We start from the raw sequence: 24,402 nt of genomic DNA, 5'->3' as shown, positions 1-24,402 counted from the left end.
ATGGTATCTCCAGCAGCTTTATTATCAGGCAGAGCATTAAAAAAGAAATAATGTATTACAAAAAAAACAAAAAAAAAACAGCAAAATATGTTTATCTTTGCAGATTCATATTGTTTTTTGTTTTATTTTTGTTTGTCCCCCTTCCCCCCCCCCCCGGACAAAAGGAGGATGGACCTGGTAAATTCACCCTTGTCCGTTCACACTTCTCAATAACTACGCTTTGGAATTTTTTCAAAATTTGCACAAACATTAAACATGATATGAGTAAAAAAAAAAGTAACAGAACAGATTTTCCGGGAAAACCATTTTTAGGACTATTTTACCATATTTGTCCAAAATTTTCTGTGTATGTCTATTTAGTAGTTTTGCATGGTGCTGAACTCAAATTTAAATATGTTATGGCCTTGGGGACTTTTGGGGGCTAAATGGGGGGAGGGTGATGGACTTAGTCATTTCTTTTTTTGTGTGGTGCAGAACTCAAATTTACTAAAACTGTACCATTTGTTCATTTTCACCAGAATTTGACATCCCCTGGGAACTTTTGGGGCTAAATGGATGGGAGGGGGCAAATGCTGAACTTAGTCATTTTTTTTTATGCCTCGTTCACTGTGCACTCATTGAGGGACCATGCATGCGTCACTTGTTTTTTTTTTTGTTTATAGAAATCGCTCCAGACGAAGCATGAAACCACTTGATGTAAGGAGCTAAAAAGAAATGAAGATATTACTTTAAGGTCAAAAACTAGCCAACAATAAGTGTAAGATGGATAGATTAAAACCCAGAAAAAGGTAATTCTTCCCTCTTTGTCCGAAACCTCGCTCATGTAAAGTGAGGACTAAAGGACAAAATAAGGGAAAGAAGAGTTACGAGGCTATTGAAAGTAAAGCCATTAAAACTTGTTTATTTTTTTCCATTGGTTTCATATTACATGTTAAAATGATTGTTACATGTAAACATGGGGAAACGCTATTCTTTCATACATGTTTTACTCTTGGATTTCTAAATTTCCGGTTTGCTTAGAATTTTTCTTAGTTCCTGTCACTCAGAAATCCAATTGTGAACATTTTGGGTATCATCCTGGACGATGATCGCATTATTTGATTTACATTCTCTGATACAATTATGTTGCTTACTCCAGCCTGCCTTATGGATATGTAATCCTCGCAAGACATTCAATTTTTTTGTCTCAATCACATTACATTAAATTATACATTATCTCTTGCAAGATGTTCTATTGAATAGTAAAGACTATATGTATTCAAACTCTCTCTCTCTCTCTCTCTCTCTCATTTTCTTTTTTACGTTTTCAGATTTTTTATTTAATATTTTTATTTTTCATTTTAATTGTTCATTTTTTTTAAATTTCTGGATTCATTTTAATTTTTCAGCAATTTGTCTATTTTTTTCTCATTTTTGAATTTGTATTTATTTTTTTAAATTCATTTGCTTAAAAGAAATTTCTTTTAATTCATTTTTCTTTAATTACTTTTCAAAAAGTATTTCTTTTTAATTTAATATTTTTAAATTTCAAAAAATATTTAATTTTTGTTTATTGCTTCTGTTTTTATTTTATTTCTTATTGTTTTATTTTTTTTTTATTAATTTCTTTTTTTTTTTTTTTGTTCATTTTTATTTATATAAATTTTATTTTACTTTTTGACACTTTGTTTCTCCGTGGAAAAGAAGACCAAAGCAAGTTATTTTTATTGACTGAAACCACAACGTGTCTCGATAATCTTTCATTTATCTCCTGTCCTGGGCACTATCAGAAGAATGTTGAGGGACATGGTTTATCAGTTGAAAGTCAAGGTATCTTTATCTATCTGTCTCTCTCCTTGTGTCCTATCCTGGCTAGTTTTTCATTTCCTTAGTGACTACTTATGAACTAACATTGGCTTATATCCTTTAGTAGAAGTGAAACAGTCAATTTTAATTCTAACTCACTAGCACAACCAACACCATCCTTTTGTGGCAAACAAATTTAGTCTCCCTTCACTCCACTTCATCAGACTATATTCTATGGCTGGGTGCATGATTAGTCAAGTGGATACAGTTGCCGACTGTGGAACTAGCTGTTGAGTTCAAATCCTATTTTATCTATTGTATTCCAGGGTTTCCAACCTGGGGTGGAAGACGAGATTACAGAAGGTGCAAGAGAAAAGTTTAGATGAAAAATAGAGTATTGGCTATATGTTACATGTTTTTGTTTTTTTGTTTTTTTTGCAATGTACTCGCTTTTTGTTTTCATTTTAGGGTGAAGTATTGTTATTAAGTGACCGTTAAATACAGGGCTGAATAGATTTAATTCAACCCTGTATTTAAGGTTTCAGGGAAATTTTTGAAAGGATGCAGACTAAAATAAAAAGGTTGGGAACCATTGAATTACAGGCTAATACTATTTGAAAAGGTATGAACCGTCAATTTTACCCACTCAACTATAGAGAAAATTGCAACTTGTGTTCAATGTTTAATTTACAAGAGGCCAAATACCAGACTTTTAATTATGATATTAGTATAAAATACCATATGCACTACTATTTTTGATACTCCAGAAAAAAATGTTGGTGCTACCAGATCAGGCTGTCTGAAGATACTGGCTTCTTGACCTAAAATGTACCGAGCATTGTAATACTCAATCATGTTCTGCAAAAACAGAAACAACAATTTTCCTTTATAAAATAACTAAAGCAAACTCTGAATTAATATTTGAAGATATAAAGAACTTTTACCAAAATAACTGGATTCGGCATTGAATAACCTGAAAAGAGTTGATGTGCCATAAAGCAAAACCAAACCATACAAGAAATCCTTAGGTAATTGCTGTATGTTGCTGTTGTGCTTAAAAGAAGAATAATGAACATAAAAATATAAGCATATCTTGTTTTGTTACATCAGTTAAGTACTTAGTGAGGGTCGTTTAAGGTACACAAAAATTGACAGAACTGGTTAATATAACTTTTTTGGATACCCAAGCATTCTAGGATTTTGTACATGTAACCATGCCCCTTCTGGTGTCTGTCTTTCAGCTGTGTATTGATTATTTAGTAAACAGATACATTTTTTCCAGTGTATCCACAGGTGTTCTTACAAGTGTCTATGTTTTGGCTGAGAGTTGAGGAAAAATCACAAGGATGTGGACATCAATATTTGTGGTAACTGAGTGACGAGAATACTTTCTTTTGCACTCACTCAGTCCATCATTCTCTTGATCTGAGTTGGTAGGAGTATTAATAAAGTGTGGAAAAGTTCATTCATAGGCAGGTCTACACAACAGTCTATATCAATATATCAATATGCCGGATGTTATTCTGGCAACCAAGTGTTAACAGACAAGAAAATGATTTATTTCTTGAATGAAAAACGGTTAAGTTTTATTAATTAATTTAATCAAATTTTATCTGTAAAATCGTTGAGAAGTCGAATTTGATGGATATTTCACTATTTTTACACGTGTTCATCTAACTAGCTCAGTTTGTGGTACTAATTAATATTTGTATGAGGGTCGTTCCAAAAGTAAGGCCTCCTATTTTTTTTAACTAAAAAAACGAAACCATTGAAGAGCTACAAAAACAGGAGTGGTACCATTAAAACGAATGACCTTTTTGTTCTTCAGAAATTATTTTTCTACATAGTCATCACCATTCTCAGTGCACATTTGTAGGCCTCTTTTGATGTCTCTGGAGGATGCTTTGTCATTCGCATTTCTGTCGCCATTCTAAATCAACGAACCTATCTCTTAATTGTGCTGACATCAACTGCATCAGCTTCATAAACATTCGACAGATGTCAGTGAATCTTAATCAGTTCAACTTTTTCTGCATGGAGAAATTCAGTGATGCATCTTTTGTTTCTGATGCACGTCCATGACAGGGGTTGCTTTTTTAGAGTCTCACACCATCAATATCTGCAACAAAGAGAGGAAACTTTCAGGTCATGAATGCATAAGTTTAGTCATCATAACAATGCAATCCCCTTTGATCCATTCAAGCAGAATTAAATAAGAGGGATTACTTTTGGAACGTTCCCCCATAATTTTCTCACACCTGAGACTATTCTCTATCTCTACAATACTGTTATCAGACCATGTATGGAGTATTGTTGTCATATTTGAGCTGGTGAATCTCTGTCCCATTTAAGGATTCTCGATAAGGTGTAGAAACATATTTGTAATTTGATTGATCCCATCCTTTCTTCTCTACACCTTCTCTCTTAAAGATGTGATATTGCTAGTCTCGGTCTTTTCTATAAATACTGTAATGGCATGTGTTCTTCAAAATTGTCTAATCTATTTCCTGCTTCCTTTGTTCCAGCTTGTTTCACTTGTTGGTCTAGTAGTCGCCATTAATCCATTGTTTTGATATCTCATTGTAATACACAGCTTCTTATCTAGTAACTTCCTTCCAATAACTACAAACTTGTAAAACTCTTTTCCTGCTGACTGTTTTCCTCCTACCTGTAGCCTTGATCTTTTCAAGACTAAAGGTCAATAGTTATCTCCTGTCTTTGCATTAATCATTTTTTTTTTTTTTCATTTTAGCTCCTTACATCCAAGTTGCTTTACGCCTTGTCTGGAGCAATTTCCGGGGGGGGGGGGGGCCTTATCAACCAAGTCGAGTTAAGCTCAGCATCTCAGTCTATTGTAGTCTACATGTGCTAATCTTGACGTAGGTCACACAAGATGGCTAGCCAATACTGAAACCAGATAAAATGTACAGTTGAGTTCCTTGCATAATTAATTTACAAGTTGAATGAATTTGATTATTACTCCCAAACAACATATAGAAACGCTGAGTCTTGTAACTGCATTTTCAGTAATTACAGCCTTCCATAGTTGTTGTTGTCTCACCACACTTTGGGCCAACTAAACCTCTGGCCTGCTTTAGGTAGGATTGAAACCGCTATCTTCAAACAATGCTCACCTGGAACCGTAGAGACTCAACGCCAACAGTTGTAAAGATGAGGATAACAATCCACAAAAAAAAAAAAAAAAACGAATACACAAATTATGAAGCCTTGTCTCAAAGGATTAAAAAAAAATAAAATAATATATAAATTAACTTTTCAAAAAATCCAAATTTATTAGTCTAAATCTATTTAACTGTAACTTATTTGGAAAATTCAATTAGGACTCTATCTTGGCACCCCACCTCCAGCCCAAAATTAATACAGTGGTATCAATTAAAACGAAATTGATATTGAAACCAAGACAAAGCTATAGGTCATTTGGTCAAGAGGATATTGACGTTTATCAAATAAATCGGTATACATCTGTATTTTTCAAACAAAGAATTTTTCACATTTCTTAAAAGATGTTTTGCTTCTTTTTTTTTTTTTTTTTTTTTTTCAGTGACTTAACTGATAACAATTTTAACTTTACTACCTCTCGATCAATATTTTAGAAAAAAATAACAGTGCTTGTTAAGATAGTCGACAGATCGATTTTTAAAAAAATGTTGTTTTAAGCAAAAACCATATCGCATACTTAATTGTCATGTCGGAAATAACAATATATCAAAAATTATAAAATAACGAAAATAATAATATATCAAAACTTAAAATAATGAAAATAATAATATATCAAAAAATTACGAAAATCCATCAAGTAGAAAGTTATTTGTAGTTAGAAGTAATTTTTACGGAAAATGGGGGCAAATTGCGTTTTTCTTAGATGTGAACACCTTGAAGATTGCAAATACGGGGGACATACTTATCTCCCCTTTCACCACTTTAATGGCTGAAGTACTGTTTTTAGACCATAGAACACAATAACAGTTGTTCTACTTGGTGAATTTTCGTAACTTTTGGATCTCATATTACTATTTTCGACGTGACAATTAAATAAGTACGTTTTTTGCTTAAAATCACGTATTCAATAAACTCGTTTTGTCGATTCTATCTTAACAAGCACCATAAAATATAGCTTGTTTCCTCACTAAACTCTGATATTTAATATCATCAGCAAACTAACAAACATTATGCAAATTAATGAGGATGGAGGGCGTCTAGGAGATTAACTTTCCTGCTCACATTTTAAATCCGGTTTTTATCTTAACCATTATAATCTTGAACGTTAATTAATCCAGTAATAAATTGTCTGTCTGTGTATTTTAGTGACCAAATCAAGTTTTAAGTTCAAATACTGCACAAGTATGTATTTACTGAACCTCATGTTTTGAGAAAGACAAAATATAATCCAATATTTGTGGCTAATAACTCCAATTTTCAGGTTGCTTTTTTGTTAATTGCATTTGTTTCTGTTTTATAAATTTTAAGAGAAAAAAAAATGTTTATATTGTAAATCTGTAAATAGGTTTTAGGTTAAGGTTATAACAATACAATGCAAGTTTATGGGCATCAGGTGAATTGAAAGAATGTCTGGTTGAGAAACAAGACAATAAAACATAAGACAATAAAACATAAGACAATAAAACATAAGACAATACATAATATTTCTCTTTTATTTTTTTACTTTTTTCCATCTTCAATCAATCATGTATTATATGGTGTATGTTGTGCTGTTCTGCATTCATTTTAGGTGAGTTGAACTGACTTCCTTTGAAGGAGGAAGTATCAAAGGAATATTAAAGTCACTGACTGTCCCCAGTCATGTTATATGGTTATATATGGTGTCTAAATTTTTTTTCTAATATTTCTAGGTTAAAACCTTCTTTTCAAAAATAAGTGCCCATTTAATTTACTTGTGTGCTGTTTGATTGAAGATGAAAAAAAAAACAGTAAGTAGAAAACTATTACAAAATATCGTTTTTTTTTCTATATCTATTATCTCATTTTTCACCCAGACATTTTTTTTTTTTTTTTTTTTTTTTTTTTGGATTCACTTGGTGTGTCTAAACATCAAACCTATTTATATACTACACACAATGCTTTAAGCAAACTACAACCTTCTTTTATTACATATTTATTTTTAATTTACAGAATTTGAACATAAAACTTATAGACTCTAAAGGAAGGTAATTAAGTATTTTGAATGCAAAATTGATGATCACACTAACATTTTGAAATGTTTCACCTCTAAATTATTTTTTTATTCATTCTTTTATTTATTTCATCCTTATTTATTTATTTATTTTTTTTAACTCTCTCTCCAATTTGTTTCACATTTATTATAATACCTATTAGTTTGGAAATCAATAATATATATATATATATATATATATATATATATATGAAACTAACATAAACATGTATTTTCAAACTAACTGGGTCTTAGAATTGCATTTATTTTTCCATTCAAAAATTCCGAATAATTATTACTTACTAAAAAGGAATATTTTTTTTATATTATATATTATAAAAATATATATTTTTTTATACTTAAAAGATCTGAAGAATCTTACCCCCTCCTCCCTATTTTTTTATTTTCATCTTTTTTTTTTTTTTCAATTTTTTTAGCGGATTTTTATCGAATGAACACTAGTCTACCAGATTATGATAGAAATTTTTAAAAAAAAGTAAATATTGAAATATTTGTAAGGGGTGCTCAGTTTCTAATGCAATGTTCTAGTAAATCGATCACCCATTTTAGAACCACTTGATATTTTTAGGCCAAATTTTGCAAAATTAGCCCTTTTTTAAATTAGTTTAGTCTTTTTCTGAATTTCGCTTTTCAAATTTTTTTATTTTTTTATATTTTTATAATCTGGTAGACTTGTGTCTATTTGAACTAAAAAATTTGGGAAAAAAAGATGAAAATAGAGAGCGGAGTGGGGCAAGAGTCTTCAGGTCCACTGATAAGACACTAAAATGATTCATTTTTCATAATATTCCATATTGATACGTGTTGTGATAATAATTAAGACAACAGAAGTACAGAAAAGTATATTATAGAAAGGTTATTGTCCCAATCTTCTCTATAGAGTGTGTGGAATAGTCCATTTAGTCATGAATAGGGTAGATCCACTATCACACTATAATGAATGTACAAAAAAATATATCCCCTTCTATTTGGTACTGAACTTCTGCTTATGTGTTACCACTGAAAAGGTATGATTGTCTTTGTCTGAATTTAGTATTTGGTTTCGGTTACTGCTGTAACAAATGATCTTCTTTGTAAACAAAATCACATTTCACGTCTAAAACAAATAACAATGTTTTATTTTTGGGAGGTTAAAATGATATTCTGTTTATCTACCAAACAACAGAGTTGCAATCCAGACAATCATCTCTTCTGACAAAACGTAAACAATCCCTCTGCTAAAGGCTCCAAAGAATTCCTCTCTCTTTCAAACCCATAGAGGCCAAACTAATCATCTCGGCTTGTTTTGCTGGAATACATAAATTGTTCATCATTTGGGGCAGGCCACCTCGCAAGAGCACTTGAGAACTATCATCTGTTTAATTTGTGAACATAAAAAAAAAAAAAAACACTAATCAGAGATAAACAAATTCTGTGCACAGTTTTGATACTGGTCAAAGTGTCAATGATGCGGTTTTGGTCACTGTTATAACAAAAGGATTTTCTTTCCAAACAAAATCACAACTCAAGTTTAAAACAAGTAACAATGTTTTATTTTGGACCGTTACAATGATATTCTGTTCTCTACTGAATAACAGATTTGCAATTCGGACAATCATCTCTTCTGACAAAGCATAAACAACCCCTCTGTTTCCTCACTGTCTCTCAAACCAATAAAGACTTAACTGGCCAGCTCTGCCCATTTTGTGGAATATATATATATATATATGAGCAAAAAGTTAATAAAATATGTTAAAAAACACTTTGAAATGAGTTAAAAACATATTTAATCTGAAAAGGAAACACTAGATAAATGGATAGTCCTTAATCCGCGGAGTTTCGAAGAAATACTCTCCTCATCAGAGGGTAGGAATTAGCAAAATGCGGGATCGGATTTTGCATGCAGAAGTATTTGATGAAACAACAAGTAAGTCAAAGATCTTACTTGAAAACAAAATAAGTTAAGCAGAGGGAATATGGTAAAGAAAAAGGTGATTACACATGAATGGATAGTCTGGTGGAAGATAAAAAATCCAGTGACGGTAAAATCCAAATGTAAAACTTCAAGAAAGTTAAAAGAATTTCCATTTGTACAAGTAAAATCCAAAGACATCCCGTAATATATAATATATATATATATATACCAATTGGATCACACTGCAAGACCACTTGAGATTTAGCAGCTGTTAATCCATGGGCATAAAAACTGACTGACCCTGGGGTTTCATCAAGTGGAATGAATATAACTTTTGTCAAATTCCAAGTGGTTCACAATCACAGCATGGAACCTCATAATCAAGAAAACATTATCTCAAAGAACCAGCCAATTTCTTGTGTGGTTGTTCATTTTAGCTGAATATTTTCCGATTGCAGTCTGCTATCTGCAGCATGCGTTTATGCATGCAACTAAGCATACGGCATTGCAACTGTTTATAGAGTAAGTAATGGTCAGAACGTATCAAAAGAAAGAAAAAAAAAAAAAACTTTCCACCAAAACCTGATAAATTCTTTTTAAATTTAATTTGCATATCGACACGTGATGTTATGAAAAACTTGTGTTTGTAATTTTTCAAGTTAGAAAATTTTTAAATATTTCTTTTTCTTTTTTTCTTTTTTTTGTAAGTAATGATATGCAGAAGTAAAAATTTGTTTAAAAAATGTTTTCAATGTGTTTACACTTTTGTTTGCAATTCAAAAAGTGTAGGAGATTTGATTGATTGATTGATACAGTGCCATGCTAAACATGTTCTTTTCATAGGTCAACAAAACTGGAGTGCTGGATTTGCAGTTGGTTCAGGTTTTTTATAAATTGTTTTGTTTTTGTTTTTTTAATTTTCTAATACTGTGGATTCTTTTTATCTTTTAGTCATTTACTTGTATTATTTTTTGTGCATTTTCCCTCGTTTACTTTTCCTACTTGTGTGTGCGCGTGCATGTATGTATGTGTGTGTGCATGTATGTATGTATGTATATATATATCGCACTGACATAATTTCCCACTTAGTTGTTTCTGTAATGCTAGTTTTATGGGGGGGGGGGAGCACTGTAAAAACAATCGCATCCGTTTTTCCTTTTTGCACTACAAATACATAATGCCATTTATAAATGCATATTATAAAAATATTGAGAGATCTTAAAAGTTGGACCTAAGTAGCATTTAGGCTGATATATCCAAATTTGATTCTGACTAGCCAATTTTTATTTGTTATTGTAGTATCATGATATACTTTGCTACAGTTTCATTTTTAAATTATGTAGTCACACCCAGACAATTTATAATATGGAAACATTTTTCAATTATAATCGAAAAATCAACAACAGGAATAACTCGTATTTTTAGTTTAAGAATATAAAAAGTTATCAACCTTATGACTAAAATTTGATTTCTTTATTTGTATAAGTTTAAAAATAACCAAATAAAAATGAAAAACTGAAACAACTTCATTGTGTCCTGAGCAATGGCAGTGTAGATACAGTTATCTCTATTTATATAAAGTTAGGCATGTATATATTTGTATATATTTTTAACTATAGGATTCACTCTGAAACTAATTAACCAATCACTGTGAATTTTGGAACACATCTGCTAGGTATAAGGGTGGGTAATGTGGGTTATGTTTAATTTTATGCAGGGGGGGGGGGCAAAGAAGAGGTAGAAGCCCTTGAAAATTCAGATACCTTTGATTTTTGTGAAATTTTAACAATAGGTATTAAGTTATAACATAGAATAAAGTGAATATATATAAATAAATATTGAAAGAAAAATTAATTTGTCTTTAGTGAGATATAGATAAATCCAAAGATATTAAATAAGTTGATGATTACTCCTTCCCTAAAAAAGAGTGAACGAGAAAACTCCCATGAATCAAAAATAATAATAATGCCATGTAATTTTACAGATTGAATGAGTTTAAATATGTTACAAGACTGATGTTCTCCTTTGTATATGGAAAATAGATGATCTTGGAAGTTACACATTCCAATTTCTTTTCCATTTGTGATATTGTCGCCTCCTACTATCGATCCCAGATCTATCATTAAGCATTCCAAGAAGCACAAAATAAACAAATATTAGGTTTTGACTGACCGACATGTTTTTGTCTTCCAACTCTGTAGAGACATTAGACTTCCTAAGTCCAAAGACAGTCATTTAATGAAACTAGCTGTGTGCAACTACCAAGGTATAAAGTGGTGATAAGAGAGAGGCTCACTACTGCAAGTCTTGTTTCAATGACATCTTTGATGGTTCAAGCATGCAGTTCATCTCCCAAAGGTAAAATTAATTTGCAATATAATCTTTCCTGATTCTTTAACTGAATGATGCAAACATACCAGTGGACAGTCAAGCACCTAAACAACAACAATCAAGTAAGAACTTGGCTGAGCTCTCGAGTTCACAGGTGGTTGGCTTTTGTCAGTGGAATCACAATTGGTTAGCCATCTTGTGTAACTTTGCTCACGAATATTGTGCATGGGCTGCCACGGTCTAGGATGTGGTGCAGACTCAGGAAGAGTTCAGTTCATTCCAACTAGGTTGAATGGCATTGAAAATTAAAATTTAAAAAAAAAAAAATGAAGTGGCACTCACCTTAGACAGGTTGAATCAACTTTCTCTAAAGAAAGAGAATAATGGGAATATCAAATTTACAAGCAGTTCCCAGTCGTTTGTATATCTCATTCAAAGATGATGGCATTAAATTTTTTACAGGGAGGTGTCAACATCCTCCTACATACAGTGTCCGATATGATATGCACCGGGATCAACGTTGCTTAACTTTGGTGATTTAATGAGAACCCATGTGTCAACATGATTATGCTGTGTGTGTGTGCGCGCGCGCGTGTGTGCACATATAAAACTAAGGAACTCTTTCTCTGATGAAGGATTTTAAGTTCGAAATTAATTAATATTTCAACTTTAAAAAAAAAAAAAAGAAAATATTCTTTTTTTTTTCTTTTTTTTTTTTGCATCTTAGCTTGTTTTAAAACAGTTTGTCTGTTTGTTCTATATTTTCCATTTACTCCAAGATGCTTCTACAAGCCAACGCATTTTCAACTTCATATATATATAGCATACATACGAATGGCATTGCAACAACAAGAGTGAAACTGTTTGGTGATATCGGACAATCTCTCACATCAACCACCAAGGAAACCACTTTTCCATATTTTCGTTAGATCTCCGTGGAAAAACAAACAACAAATTTTTTTCAATTGTTTTATTAAATCAAATACTATTTGAAGCCATACAATTGATTGAGGAACTGTAAAGCCTAAATTGGAAGAATCTTCTTATAAAACTCCAAAACATGGCCCGTTTTCTTTACTTTTTTTTTTTTTTTGCCTCTAAATTTCCAAACTGTCTTGGAATGATTTGATTCCTGGTTTGATAATTCTATAGTCTAAGAGGAACTATGTTTATATTTAAAATAAAACTCCGATAATTTCACTTTCAGATGTCTCAATTGATGTTTAGGTTGTTGTAACAACGCAATCTAAATCTGAGCTGCCATGGCTGCTACAGATGATGACTATCAACTTAAAACGCACAAACATGTTCTTAATGAAAGTCGCAGCAAGTCACCCATTTCAAAGCAAAGAGGTACGCTTAACTTCTCAAAATAATCTTAGTCTGAGCAACTAACAATTATTTTCCAAAATTCTTCAGTATTTTTTTCACCTTGTTCTTTTAAACTAATTTAAATAATCTTTCTTTCTTTATCTGAACTGCTTATACGTTTTTTTAAAATCTTTTCTATAGCAAAGTTCCCTTGTTTTTTTTTTTTTTTGTATTAAACCCACTAGTGACAGAAGTGGGTCATTCTTAATGTAAGCGAGAGATTTTTTTTTATTTATATTATTTGGATTCTTCGGACTACTGTTCTCATCTTAAGTGTTATGTAATATTGTTGGTGTATATTAAGTATACTTGAGTTTTTTAGTGGTTAGATTGTACCTATTTACTATGCCTCCCCACGGGACAGAGTTAGACACCATGGTCGTTTTTTAACGTGGAGAAAAGGTACAAAAATAAAAATTGTCTCAGTCGTGAAGGATTTCTCCTCCACCGAAAGAGAACAAGAAAATGAAGTGCAGCATCTGAAGAACAGATATTACACTTTGATCTTGACCAAAAGGTTAGATTGTAAGAGAGTGTGTGTGTATATATATATATATATATATATATATATATATATATACACACACACACACGTGTTCGTCTATGACCGTCTAGCGTTGTGATTGTCTAATCTAAAGTTTGTTGTGTGTATGTACCTTTATATACTTTTTATGACGGGATAAGAATATACATAAATACTTTTACTACACAAAGGACGAATAACATGTATTTGGTGTTTAACATCTGGCCAATCAGGAATGCATCTGGTCCATCTTTGCTTTTGTTTTGACGGATCCTCGTAAAAGCTAAAAATGAAGAGTCGTACATCTCAAAGTTGTGGTGGTATTTACAGCAGCTTTATTCCAGATGTTTCTTCCATTTGAAAGCTGCAATGCTAGTCCTAGCTTTTTACTATCAACATTTTCCTCTATTTGGAGCCACTACTGTCTTTCTCCACTCTGACTCCTGACTTGGTCTGCTCTCTCTGACTCCCGACTCTTGACTAACTGATACATATATTTCCAAACTTTCTCCTAATATCCACATCATCTTAAGTGGTTTCTATGTCAGACTAAGTCAGACTGCTAGAGGTCAGGCCTATTTTTAATTATTGTTGTTTTAATCATTCTAAAATCCATTTTACTTATACTATTTCTCTAAACATTATCTTTCTAGTTTATATTCATATAAACATTTCTTTCAACTAGAAGTTAATTTCAAACAACCAATTTATTCTAGGCTAGCAAGGTTATCTGGCATCGTCCAGCATTGCTTATGCTACAGTTATTTGCACAATGTTTCAGTCGCTGCCTCTTCTGACCTTCTCCAGGTGTATTTTGTCGAAATTGGGAATCTGCATGGAATTTCGAACAAAATCATTTATTCAACCCTTTGCACCATCAGTCATGACTGGGTAAAAATCTCTGGTATGAATTTTAGGAACCTTAAACCTATTTTTGTTTCCAGATGTAAATATTATTGTCTATTACTGCATTTTTCTAATGAAAAAGGATTTGGTGAAAAAAAGATGTAATAAAAAGTAACATTTATATCTAGAAACAAAAATAGGCTCCATAGCTGATGAAGCGAGATCATACTACCCACATAGGTTGAATGAAGGATTCTATTTGAGATGCTGTGCAGATTCCCCAAACAGAGATTCCTAAATTCAACAAGATACACTTGAAGAAGATTGGAGGTTGTGTCAACTGAAACACTGGGCAAATAACGCTCAATATAAGAACAGTAATCCAAAGAATTCAAATAATACAATCATGCTTCATTTAAAAAATCCAGGACCTTTCAGCATTATTGGAATCAATATCACTCATCCCCACCTCACTCATACCCTGAAGCTAAATAGAATTAAGTGTGTATTTTATATGCATTTAAATTTTGGAGTTGGAGGTTTTGGTTGGAGTCGGACTCATAAGAATGCTAGGAGTTGGAATCAGATTTTTTTTCTCATCTCTAAAGAATCGACACACAGTGTGAATATGGAAACGTTTTAAAATAATGCAGTAGTTGGAATTTTTGGAATATTAGGAGTCGAAAATTCCAACTCTACAACCCTGGTTATATAGCGAGAAAGTGACATCTGAGAGTAAGACATATTTGAAATAAAAGTTATGTTCAAAAGTTGATGAAGGGCAGTGTAAGCACCGGTTTGAGCATATACTAAAAGAATCACTCAAACTCCATATTAACAAAATAAACTGATACCTTATTTTATTGCATCCTTAAAATCTCTTTATCTTTTTTTTTCTTTTTTTTTTCTTATGGAAATCACTCCGGACAAAGCATGAAGCTACTTAATTTAAGGAGCTAAAATATACAGTAAAACCCCAGTATACGGTGATCCTAGGATACATTTTTTTCAGGTTACGATGTGGAATACAATGTTTTCCCGGCGCATGGTTACAGTATTAGCTCCACCTTACGGTGTTATTTATAATGTTATTTGATTATATACGTGTGTATTATATACTGTACTGTATTTTGTTACTAATTTTTGATGCCGTATCCTGGGTTTCTACTGTATATACTATTTCAAGATCAAAAACTTGGCAGCAATAAGAGTTAGCTGGAATAGATTATGACCTAGAAAACAGCAATTCTTCCCTTTTTGTCAGAAACATTGCTCATGGAATATAAGGATTAAAGGACAATATAAGGTAAGCAAGATTTACGTGGTTGCCGAAAGTAAATCCAAGATCCACTTTTTAATCTCCAAAGGACATATTGTGAATATATGCATCCAAGCAGCCTTATGGTCATAAAGAAAAAAAAGATTACTTTCATTTGACTGGCAGAAGGCCACAGATATTAAGTTCTTTCCTTAGTGCATGAATTACACAAGAATTTAAGTAACTTGATTTTTATTAATTTTCTCAAATTACCCAAGCGAATTCCATTGTCTCACTGCTCTGAAAAACTTGCTCAGAATCTTCTTTCTGTGTTTAGATTTTTTTAGTGTTACAGACAAAATATAAAGATATACTTGATGCATTTCAATATCATTATTATTATCATTTACACAGTGTTTTCGGCATAATAATAATATTGCTTTTGAAATAATAAATGCCAATCAAAGTCAATATTATTAGGACGGTGCAAAAGTTTGTGTAGATTTAAAATTTAATCTTGAAAATGAAAAACTGTATTTTTGAAAATCTTTATTCATAATAATGATCGTTTGCTCTCTGTTTCATCTGTTAATCTCTTCTCTACAATTATATAAATGCAACTTTGTGTGTGTGAGTTCCTTATAGACTCCGAAATGGCTGAACAGATTTTCTTTAAAATTTACAGAATTTTAGTGCATAAGTCTAGGAGTGATCTTAGTTAAGTTTTGCCTCGAATACCCCCGATAATTACTGATAATCCAAAACCATTATTTTAATTTGTCTATCATCGGTAAAGCCATTTTTCTTATGTAGCTGCTTAGCAACAATGATAGAACAACGGGCCATGAAAATTCTACTGTGAGTAAGTTGATAGCGTGTTTTTTTTTTTGTTTTTGTTTTTTTGCATGACGTGATCTGTAAGTTCAAACTTTGCACGTAAATTTTTTTTTTTCTTTTTTTTTATAAGCCTTGAAAATTTGCGTGTTTTTTAGCAGTGCAAAAGTAAATTTTTTCTGTTTTTGAACGTCCATTGAACAAGCAACTGATCCTGAAGAAATTGCAAAACAGTCTACACACATATTTAGAGAAAATGTGATTCAGAGGTTTCTTGTATGTCAGTTTATCAAAACATAGACCCCCCCCCTCAACAACCAAGCACAAGTAGTATGCCAGGCAACGTAAGATAAGGAATTTTTCAACACAGTTGACTAATTTTAGAACTATACAGCAACAACCACATAAATTCTTACAACGAATAGATAGTTGATGTTGATCCTGTGGTTTCTTTCGCATACGGTTCAAGAAAACATGGCCCCCAAAATTTCACCAAAGTAGTTGGCTTTGAGCTGGAAGACAAATCAGGCAAATTGGATTGTTGCTGGCATGTTGCATCCACTGTGTGGGGGCTACGTTGATCAAAGGTGTTAATATAACCAAAATTTTCTAAAATGATTTTAGGATTACAAAAAAAAAAAGAAAATGAAAAGAAATATTAGAATTACCAAAGATACAGATCAAAATAAGCATAAAAAAGGCATCAAAGCAATCCCCGAGCAAGGCCAGGTTATACTGCTAGTGAGTTTGTTTCATTTGTAAAATTGTTTAGGTTTTTATGTGAAATATGAATCTAACTTGTGTTCAATGTTCCCTGGTGATGTTAACCCAAGTCCATCTTAATTGTTTTGTAATCCTTGAAATAAGTGATAATCCAAAGGAGCTAAGTTAGGAGAATATGCAGGATGTGACAAAATTTCCAAACCATTTCTCTATTTCTGCTAGGAGATCTTTGGTCAATAGTGTTATGTGAGAAAGAGCATTATCATGATGGAAGGTGACTGCCTTTCTGTTGATTAAAGATAGTTTTCAGGTCAACATGTGTGAAAATATTAGAGAAAAATATGAATGATCCTTTAATAATCCGGAAGAAAAATTTATAAATTAATCATGATAAGTTTAAGTAATAACAATATGCAAAAAATAATAAAAATAGATCGGTCTGCTTGTTTTACAAGTATTTTAATGGTGAATGCTTCGACGAACTTCAAGCCCTTGTGCCCCCACGATGGAAATACACCCGACAAGCAGCAAAATCCCACCCCTACACAGTAGAAATCCCTAGATGTAAGAAAGCCTTCTACTCTAATAATTTCTTCCCCAGGACTGTTAGACTATGGAATTCCTTTTTGGGCTCCTGCTTCCCTGACTGTACTAACATGCAAAAGTTTAAGTGTAATGTAAACAGACATCTTGCTGCTCAACTCCCTACATAGTACCCCCTACAAATTATGTACCAGATAGTAGCTCCCTACATCAAAGTGGCACTGTGCCTTGTCTGGGGTGAAAATGCAATAAAAAAAATAAAAATAAATTACAATGGCTTCAAATGACCTTTCTACAAAACAGCAAAATCTTTTGCAATGACCTGATGATATTAAGAAGACCTGACTCTTCTTTTGTAATAATAATTAAATAGATCGATTATGTCTCTTTATTTAAAATTGTGGCAATTTAATTCTTCTCATCATAATGATAAATGTCAGCTAAATATTCTTTAAATCAATAGAAACGAATGTCACTTTTTGAAATGCATTCATATAAGATGATACCGTTTTAGTTGATGGGACACATAATTTGATTTTGGAACAGTTTATTTTAAAATGGGTAATTTTGAACTCGTTTACCTTAACAACATCAGATTAATCACCGATCACCATTTTTGCAGGTCAGATGATCTCATTTTTGTACATGTGTGTGAAAGTAAATTTGGAAATGTACGAACATGAAATGCCTTAGTGTGTTATTATATTGATTATTATTATTATTATTATTATTATTATTATTATTAGGGCTAGGACAACAGAATATTCTTTTTGTTGTTTTGACTCTCAAGTATATATTCGTTGATATCTTATATGTTTTTACATACAGTGTTGAGGTTCTCAGTTGATTAACTGTGTCTGTGTCAGATGTATACTCAAGAGTCAGAAGGTTGATGAGAATATTCTGTTGTTCTAGCCCTAACTATTATATAACTTATTAGTATTGTATAGATTATAATAATTATTATTATTATTATTATTATTATTATTATAGATGACAATCTGACTGCATTTACAACCCTTAGACCTACTTTGTTGTTACACACTTTATGAATAAAGGTCAAGATAGATAAGTTGAGTAGAATTATCTAAACCAGGATTCTTCAACATTTTTCAGCTTAACCTATTTTAATCCTGTGTGTAATGAACTCGCAATCCACTGGCATTTAATTAAAAAGAATTAAGTTATGAAAATATATATGGCAATCCAGCTACATAGAATTTTCTGTGTGTCCACCTTGGGATGATTCGTCAGGCTAACTAATGTATGGAATTGATGTTAGTATATGTTTTTTTATATGTAAAAACTTGTATAGCTTTTTTAATATGTCAGTTACTTTCATATTTTGTTGTAGACTTCACGCACTAGATCCTGTCAGGGTTTTGTTGCTGATCTTGTTGACGATTAGCACGACAAACATTCTCCTGATCCACAATGTATTCTTTGATCATAGAAGGATGCAAGTCATCAGACAATGGTCTTACCCATGTTGAACATAAAAAAAATTTTTTTTTTTTTTTTTTTATAATATGTTATAATGTAATAGTTGATCAATCTGCATACAAAATGGCAATATAATTTTTATGAAATAAAAAAAAAAGAAAGAATAAACCTTTTCTGACACAGTGTATATGTGCTAAAAATTCTAAGAGATTTTTGTCTGGGTTCGTGCTGGGAATTTTATGTTCATTTGTTAGGGTTTTGGTTCTTGGTGTGAAAAGATCTCCAAGGGGAGGGCATCTGGGCGCCATGGATTCCAATAATACTCTAGATATCTCTTGCTTATATTGAGATTAATTCTTATTTATAATTCAGTATTTTCAATTTTGTGGAAAATTGTTTCCACACTTAGTGAGCAGAGGCCTAATCAGACCCTCTCTACTCAAGCTTACTTTAAGTTGCCCCGCTTATTTGCATCCAACATGATTGTGTATGAGAGTTTCCTTGTTGTCCATGCTCCCTAAATAATTAAACAAGCCTCCTTATTCTGACTTCCTAATACAACTGTCTATTCTGACAAATCTTTTTTTTTTCTTCTTTTTTTACGAGTAAGTGTATACGATGTTTACGAAAATTAAGCAATATTAATATTTTTCTTTATCAAAATTCCCCAACTCTGTATTTAGTCATTTTAGGATATTAAAATACAACACTGCAAATGTTAAACAAATTTGTGATATCTTCAGACATAAACTTGAGTGATTTTTCAAAAATAAATAAATAAATAACTTTCTGATGTATAGCTTACATGACTACATTTAATTCTGACTGGTTTGAATTTAGACAGGTTAAATTTAATTCCCTATTATTATTATGGGTTTACTTTTGGCAGGCTCATAACTCTTGTCTCTCTTATTTTGTTCTTTAGTCCTTACATTCCATGAGCAATGTTTTTGGCAAAAAGGGAGAATTACCGTTTTCTGGTTCAGAATCTATTCATCTTATTGTTGACTCACATTTTAAGTTAAAATGTTTTTGGTTTTTTTTTGGGGGGGGGTTAGCTCATTACATCAAGTTGGCTTCATGTTTTGTCTGGAGCAACTTTTTGTTAAAAAAAAAAAATTAAATAATTTATTACTGAAATATAATTGTTACAAGAAATGAATATAATTTACCTGACTGAAAGATGTATTTAGGTAATTAATTCCTATTTTGGTCACATAAATCATTTTGAAAGAACACACAACCGAGCCGAATTATTTCTTTACAAAAGCAGCAGTAGTTCTTTTTTCGCCAATAAGAAAACACAAGGAAACTATTTCATTCAAAAACAAGTCTCTCAAATAAATAAAATCCATCTCCTTTTATTCTGCCATTTTGGATGTCTAAATTTGCATAATCACTATTACCTTATATCTAACCTAGTCTGGGTGCCCGGCAGTGCCTGGGTGTTTGGAGGTGTGTGTTGAGCAAAAAAAAAAAAGTGGGAGTAGGCAGGCATGCTCGAACCCGTGATGCGAAGGCGGAAAAAAGAAAGTGAAAGAAAACCTGACGTCTTACCTCTACTCCATGAACTTCGGGAACATTAAAATTAGGCAAAGTCAATCCAACCGATACAATATCTTGCAAAAATGGCTCGCAAAAAATCGACCCCTCCTTGTAGAAAACTGCCCAGTTGATGGTGAAAGAATTAATGTTTTTGGCTAACTTTTCAATATTTGTCGTCCGAGACATTGAGCTTCAAAATGATACTGATCTCATGAAAATCCGTCGCCTCTGTTGAAAGTTTTAGGCAAACATACATATATATATATATATATATATATATATACAAGCATATAAACATACATAGATACATTTAAACAGACAGGTGAAATTTATCTCATAGATGATTCTAAGGCTGCATGCCACTGTTTTATTACAGCAGACACATGTTAATTATGGCCGCTTATTTCTCTGTCTCTGCGCAGTTAACACATCAATATGATGAATATGATAAAGTATATAGCATAGGGTGTGAAATCAGTTAATATAGTTTGCACTCAAAAACCTTGAAGCTGGTGGTGATCACTGACACTCTTATTTAATGCTAATTATAAAACCCTATGCTATGTATTTTTTATCATATTCATTTCTTGTAAAAATTTTATTTTACTAATAAATTACTAGCACTTCCAATAATCTTGTTTAAAATTCATGAAAATTGGAAGTAAAAACTTTTTTGATAAGATTTAGGCTTCCCTAGAAAATATTTTATTAGAAAAAAAAAAAAAAGAAGATAAATAACTCATGGTATCTGCAACAACGCAAAGAACCCCCTGTTGGATCATTTTTATTATTTGGACAATTGGTCTCATCTTGGGTGTTATTCTCACAATAGTTCGGCTGCTGTAATTTCTGACCTTCTTTAGGTGTATCTTGTTGAACTCTGAAATCTATACAGAATTTCAAATGGAACCTGTTATTTAAAACCCACAAGGATAGACTGTTCTCATTCCGTTGGCCATGACCAAGATGTATTAAATAATTCATAATTATATTCTTAGTATTGCTTGTACTGAGAATTAAATCTTCATTTTTATTTTCTATTATTTAAAAATATGATTTTATAATATTTATTTTCAGACTATGATTTTCAGTTAGAACTGATTATACTTAGCACTTTATCTGTTGTGCCATGGGTCCATGTGAACAGATTTCAGAGTTTAATAAGACACACCTGAAAGACGCTTAAGAGGTTAAATCTATCAGAACATTGTGAGAATTACATTCAAGATGAGAACAGTAGTCCAAATATATATTGATCAATCCTCATCTCAAAAAAATTCTGAAATTACAATAGAAAAATGCGAGCATGAAAAGTAATATGGTTTAGCTTAAACATGGAAAAATAAAGGACTAGTTGTAAAAATTGGAAAAGAAAAGGACAAGATATTCTAGTAAAATATATAATAAATTTATAACTTAAAATATGGCAGCATTAAGAACTGATTATATAATGTTAAATTGAATTTTAAAAAATTTTAATGCTGCAATATTTTAAGTTATAAATTTATTATATTTTTTACTAGAATATCTTGTCCTTTACTTTTCGATGTTTAAGCTTAACCATATTATTTTTCATGCTCGCATTTTATTTTTATAATCCATAATTTTTCCAGGCTTCCAATAAATTCACTTGTTCTTTGTTTAATTTCAGTCTTATTTTTTGCCCCCATAAACACATGTAATAACAATGTACGGCACTCGTCTGCTTTCATTAACCCTAGCCCCCACTATCTCTCTCTCATGCTTTCACTCTCTCTTTCACTTGTTACTTCTCTTTCCGTGATAGCAGTGAATTAGTAGCAACAGTAGTTGCTGAAGCGACGTGGTTGCTATGGAAACCAGTCATAAAAAACGTCGCTCACCTCCTTACATATTTTTATGATTTTGAATACCGTCATAACTTTTGTTTTACTGAAGGAAAATTAAAACTTTTTTTTTTTTTTTTTTTTTTTTTTTTTTTTTCACAGTATAGCTGGGAAGGTGATCTATAAACTGTAATAATTGTTTGAAATTTGGTCGAAAAATGAGTGAGAGGTGAAGCTTTAAATAGTTCTAAATGACTAAAACTGCCACTTAAACATATATTCAAACACTACTGTGTTTGAATGATATAATAGAATACTTGTTCTAAATTTCATTTATTTATTATGTCTCTGTGGGCATCTATTATTTTAATCAATAATTTTATTTCAACTTTTAAAGTTTTTGCCATCATAATATTTTTCTGATATATTTTTAGGTTATGTGCAGGCATTCATAGACACATATATCTTTCTGCCATTTTATGTACTCTACCTGCTTAATCAAATGCTCTTCTCTTCCATCCACCAAACTCCTTTTTCACCTTAATCTACTCACTATAACTTTGATTGCACCAGGGAGAAATGACGTGTTATTATTACCTAGTATTGGTATTGTAGTGTTTGTTTATTGTTCAGTATTGCTATCATTGTCTTATCTTATGCAATGTTTCTACTGAGTTTTTGTTGTTGCTTTTTGTATCTTAATGAATGTTGGTATCCAAGTATTAGTAGCTTGTTTTATGTTCTGAACCTTTAAAAAAAAATAATAAAATTTGAATATTTATTTTCAGACTATGACTTTCATTTGGCAGAGAGACAAAGTCTTCTTACACGACTCTTGGATGCTGTCAAGCAGGTAAGAAAAGACATTAGTTTTCTTTCTTTTGTATTATGAGGAGAGAAAGAGGACCTCGCTTGCCTAACGCATAGGGAAACAGATCTTCGTCGTAAGATACGAATTGATTTTCTTGCCAATGCTTTGTGAAAACACATTCCCTCACAATTGAATGTATGAATTTCTTCAATCTTACTTTTTACCACGCGGTTTAACATTTTCCGTTTTCAGCTGCCTTCTTGTTGTTGAAAAAACGATTTCAAACAATTTTCTTTGAAGCAAAGTTTTGAAGCTAGATGCCCTTCCTAATGCTAACAATTTTATTCATGATTGACACTATGTGGATCACCAACAACGGCCAACAGTCCCCACTTGATGGAATCGGTCAATCAGTTTTTATAGCGGTCGACACTCACCAAGACCACGCTTTACAACAGGTATCTGTGTGCATTTCATGGAAATACATCTGACCAGGATGTAGCCCACACACACACACTCTCTGAGTAGGCTGCCATTTGGTCCGGCATTGCTTATTAAGTATTTACATATCTTAAGGTGGTTCCCCTAATCCCCCCATGGAAACCTGGTAGATAGGAGACGATCACTCTACACCATAATACTATATGAAAACCTAAGCTATGCATGACAAATCTTGTTCCCTTAGCAGCTGTGAAGTTAGAGAATTAGGTTCGCAGTGAATGTGCATCGCAGCAGAACAAAATTCAAACAATTTGGGGTCAACGTATCTATTTCACTTATGTTATGATTGCATTTTAAATTCATTTATTGTATTTAGATTAATTAGATCTTTTTTTTTTTTGCCATCCATTTGCTTATTTTAGAATATAATTGCTTTACATATAATTAATTTAAATGGATATTTCAGATTGTTTGAATTTTTTCTTTTTTTGCTGCCGTGTATATTCACTGCAGACTTAATTCTTTAACCTTGCAGCTGCCATTATTGCATGCTGCAAAATTTGTGAAAAAAATCCTCTTCAACTCTTTGTGAGTTGAAGAGGATTTTTTTCACAAAATATATCTGGACTTTATACATGCATCTCTAATGAAAGAAGTGTAAATTAAAAGTAAATAATACAAAATAATTTTTTTTTTTTCATATTTTCAGTAGTCCTAACTATGTGGAATATTTTCACATTGTAGACAATTTCTTCTATAAGTTATATCTTTTTCATTAATATATAATATATATATATATATATATATATATATAGGACAACAAGAGTATGAAATGAAGTCACAAAACTATATATTGGTAGATATAGAATGGATCATTTATTGAATAATGGAATACAAGCAAAATTTGAGGGATAGAAGGGACTCTTTATGCCAGGGCATTTCGAAGCCTAATGCTTCTCATCAGAAGAGTAGAGAAGGTGCTAGGTAGCATGGGGAAGATGTGGCGTCTAGCGTAGGGTTCATTAGGGATGAAAAAG

At 31.7% G+C, this 24,402-nt stretch overlaps 1 protein-coding gene across 6 annotated transcripts in view; it reads left to right on the top strand.

The window, feature by feature from the left end:
- The window catches only part of LOC145295980 (sorting nexin-29-like), a 122,880-nt gene that overhangs the window by 39,900 nt on the left and 58,578 nt on the right, over positions 1–24,402 (top strand). The window contains exons 2-4 of one of the 6 annotated variants that reach the window (XM_080141919.1): positions 1,684–1,809; positions 12,430–12,575; positions 22,902–22,966. In XM_080141919.1, the coding sequence (XP_079998045.1) occupies positions 12,485–12,575; positions 22,902–22,966 (156 nt within the window). In that variant the 5' untranslated portion in view covers positions 1,684–1,809; positions 12,430–12,484. Of the gene's footprint in view, positions 1–1,683; positions 1,810–6,479; positions 6,536–6,936; positions 6,972–12,429; positions 12,576–22,901; positions 22,967–24,402 lie in introns of those variants that run through there. The other 5 variants (XM_080141920.1, XM_080141922.1, XM_080141921.1 and 2 more) reach the window with 5 other exon arrangements.

Source organism: Euprymna scolopes, chromosome 16 (assembly GCF_053919585.1).
Source record: "Euprymna scolopes isolate OS-2025 chromosome 16, ASM5391958v1, whole genome shotgun sequence".
Lineage (NCBI taxonomy): Eukaryota > Metazoa > Mollusca > Cephalopoda > Sepiida > Sepiolidae > Euprymna > Euprymna scolopes.
Note: the sequence above shows the minus strand (reverse complement) of the source record. Positions and strands in the feature narration are given on the sequence as shown.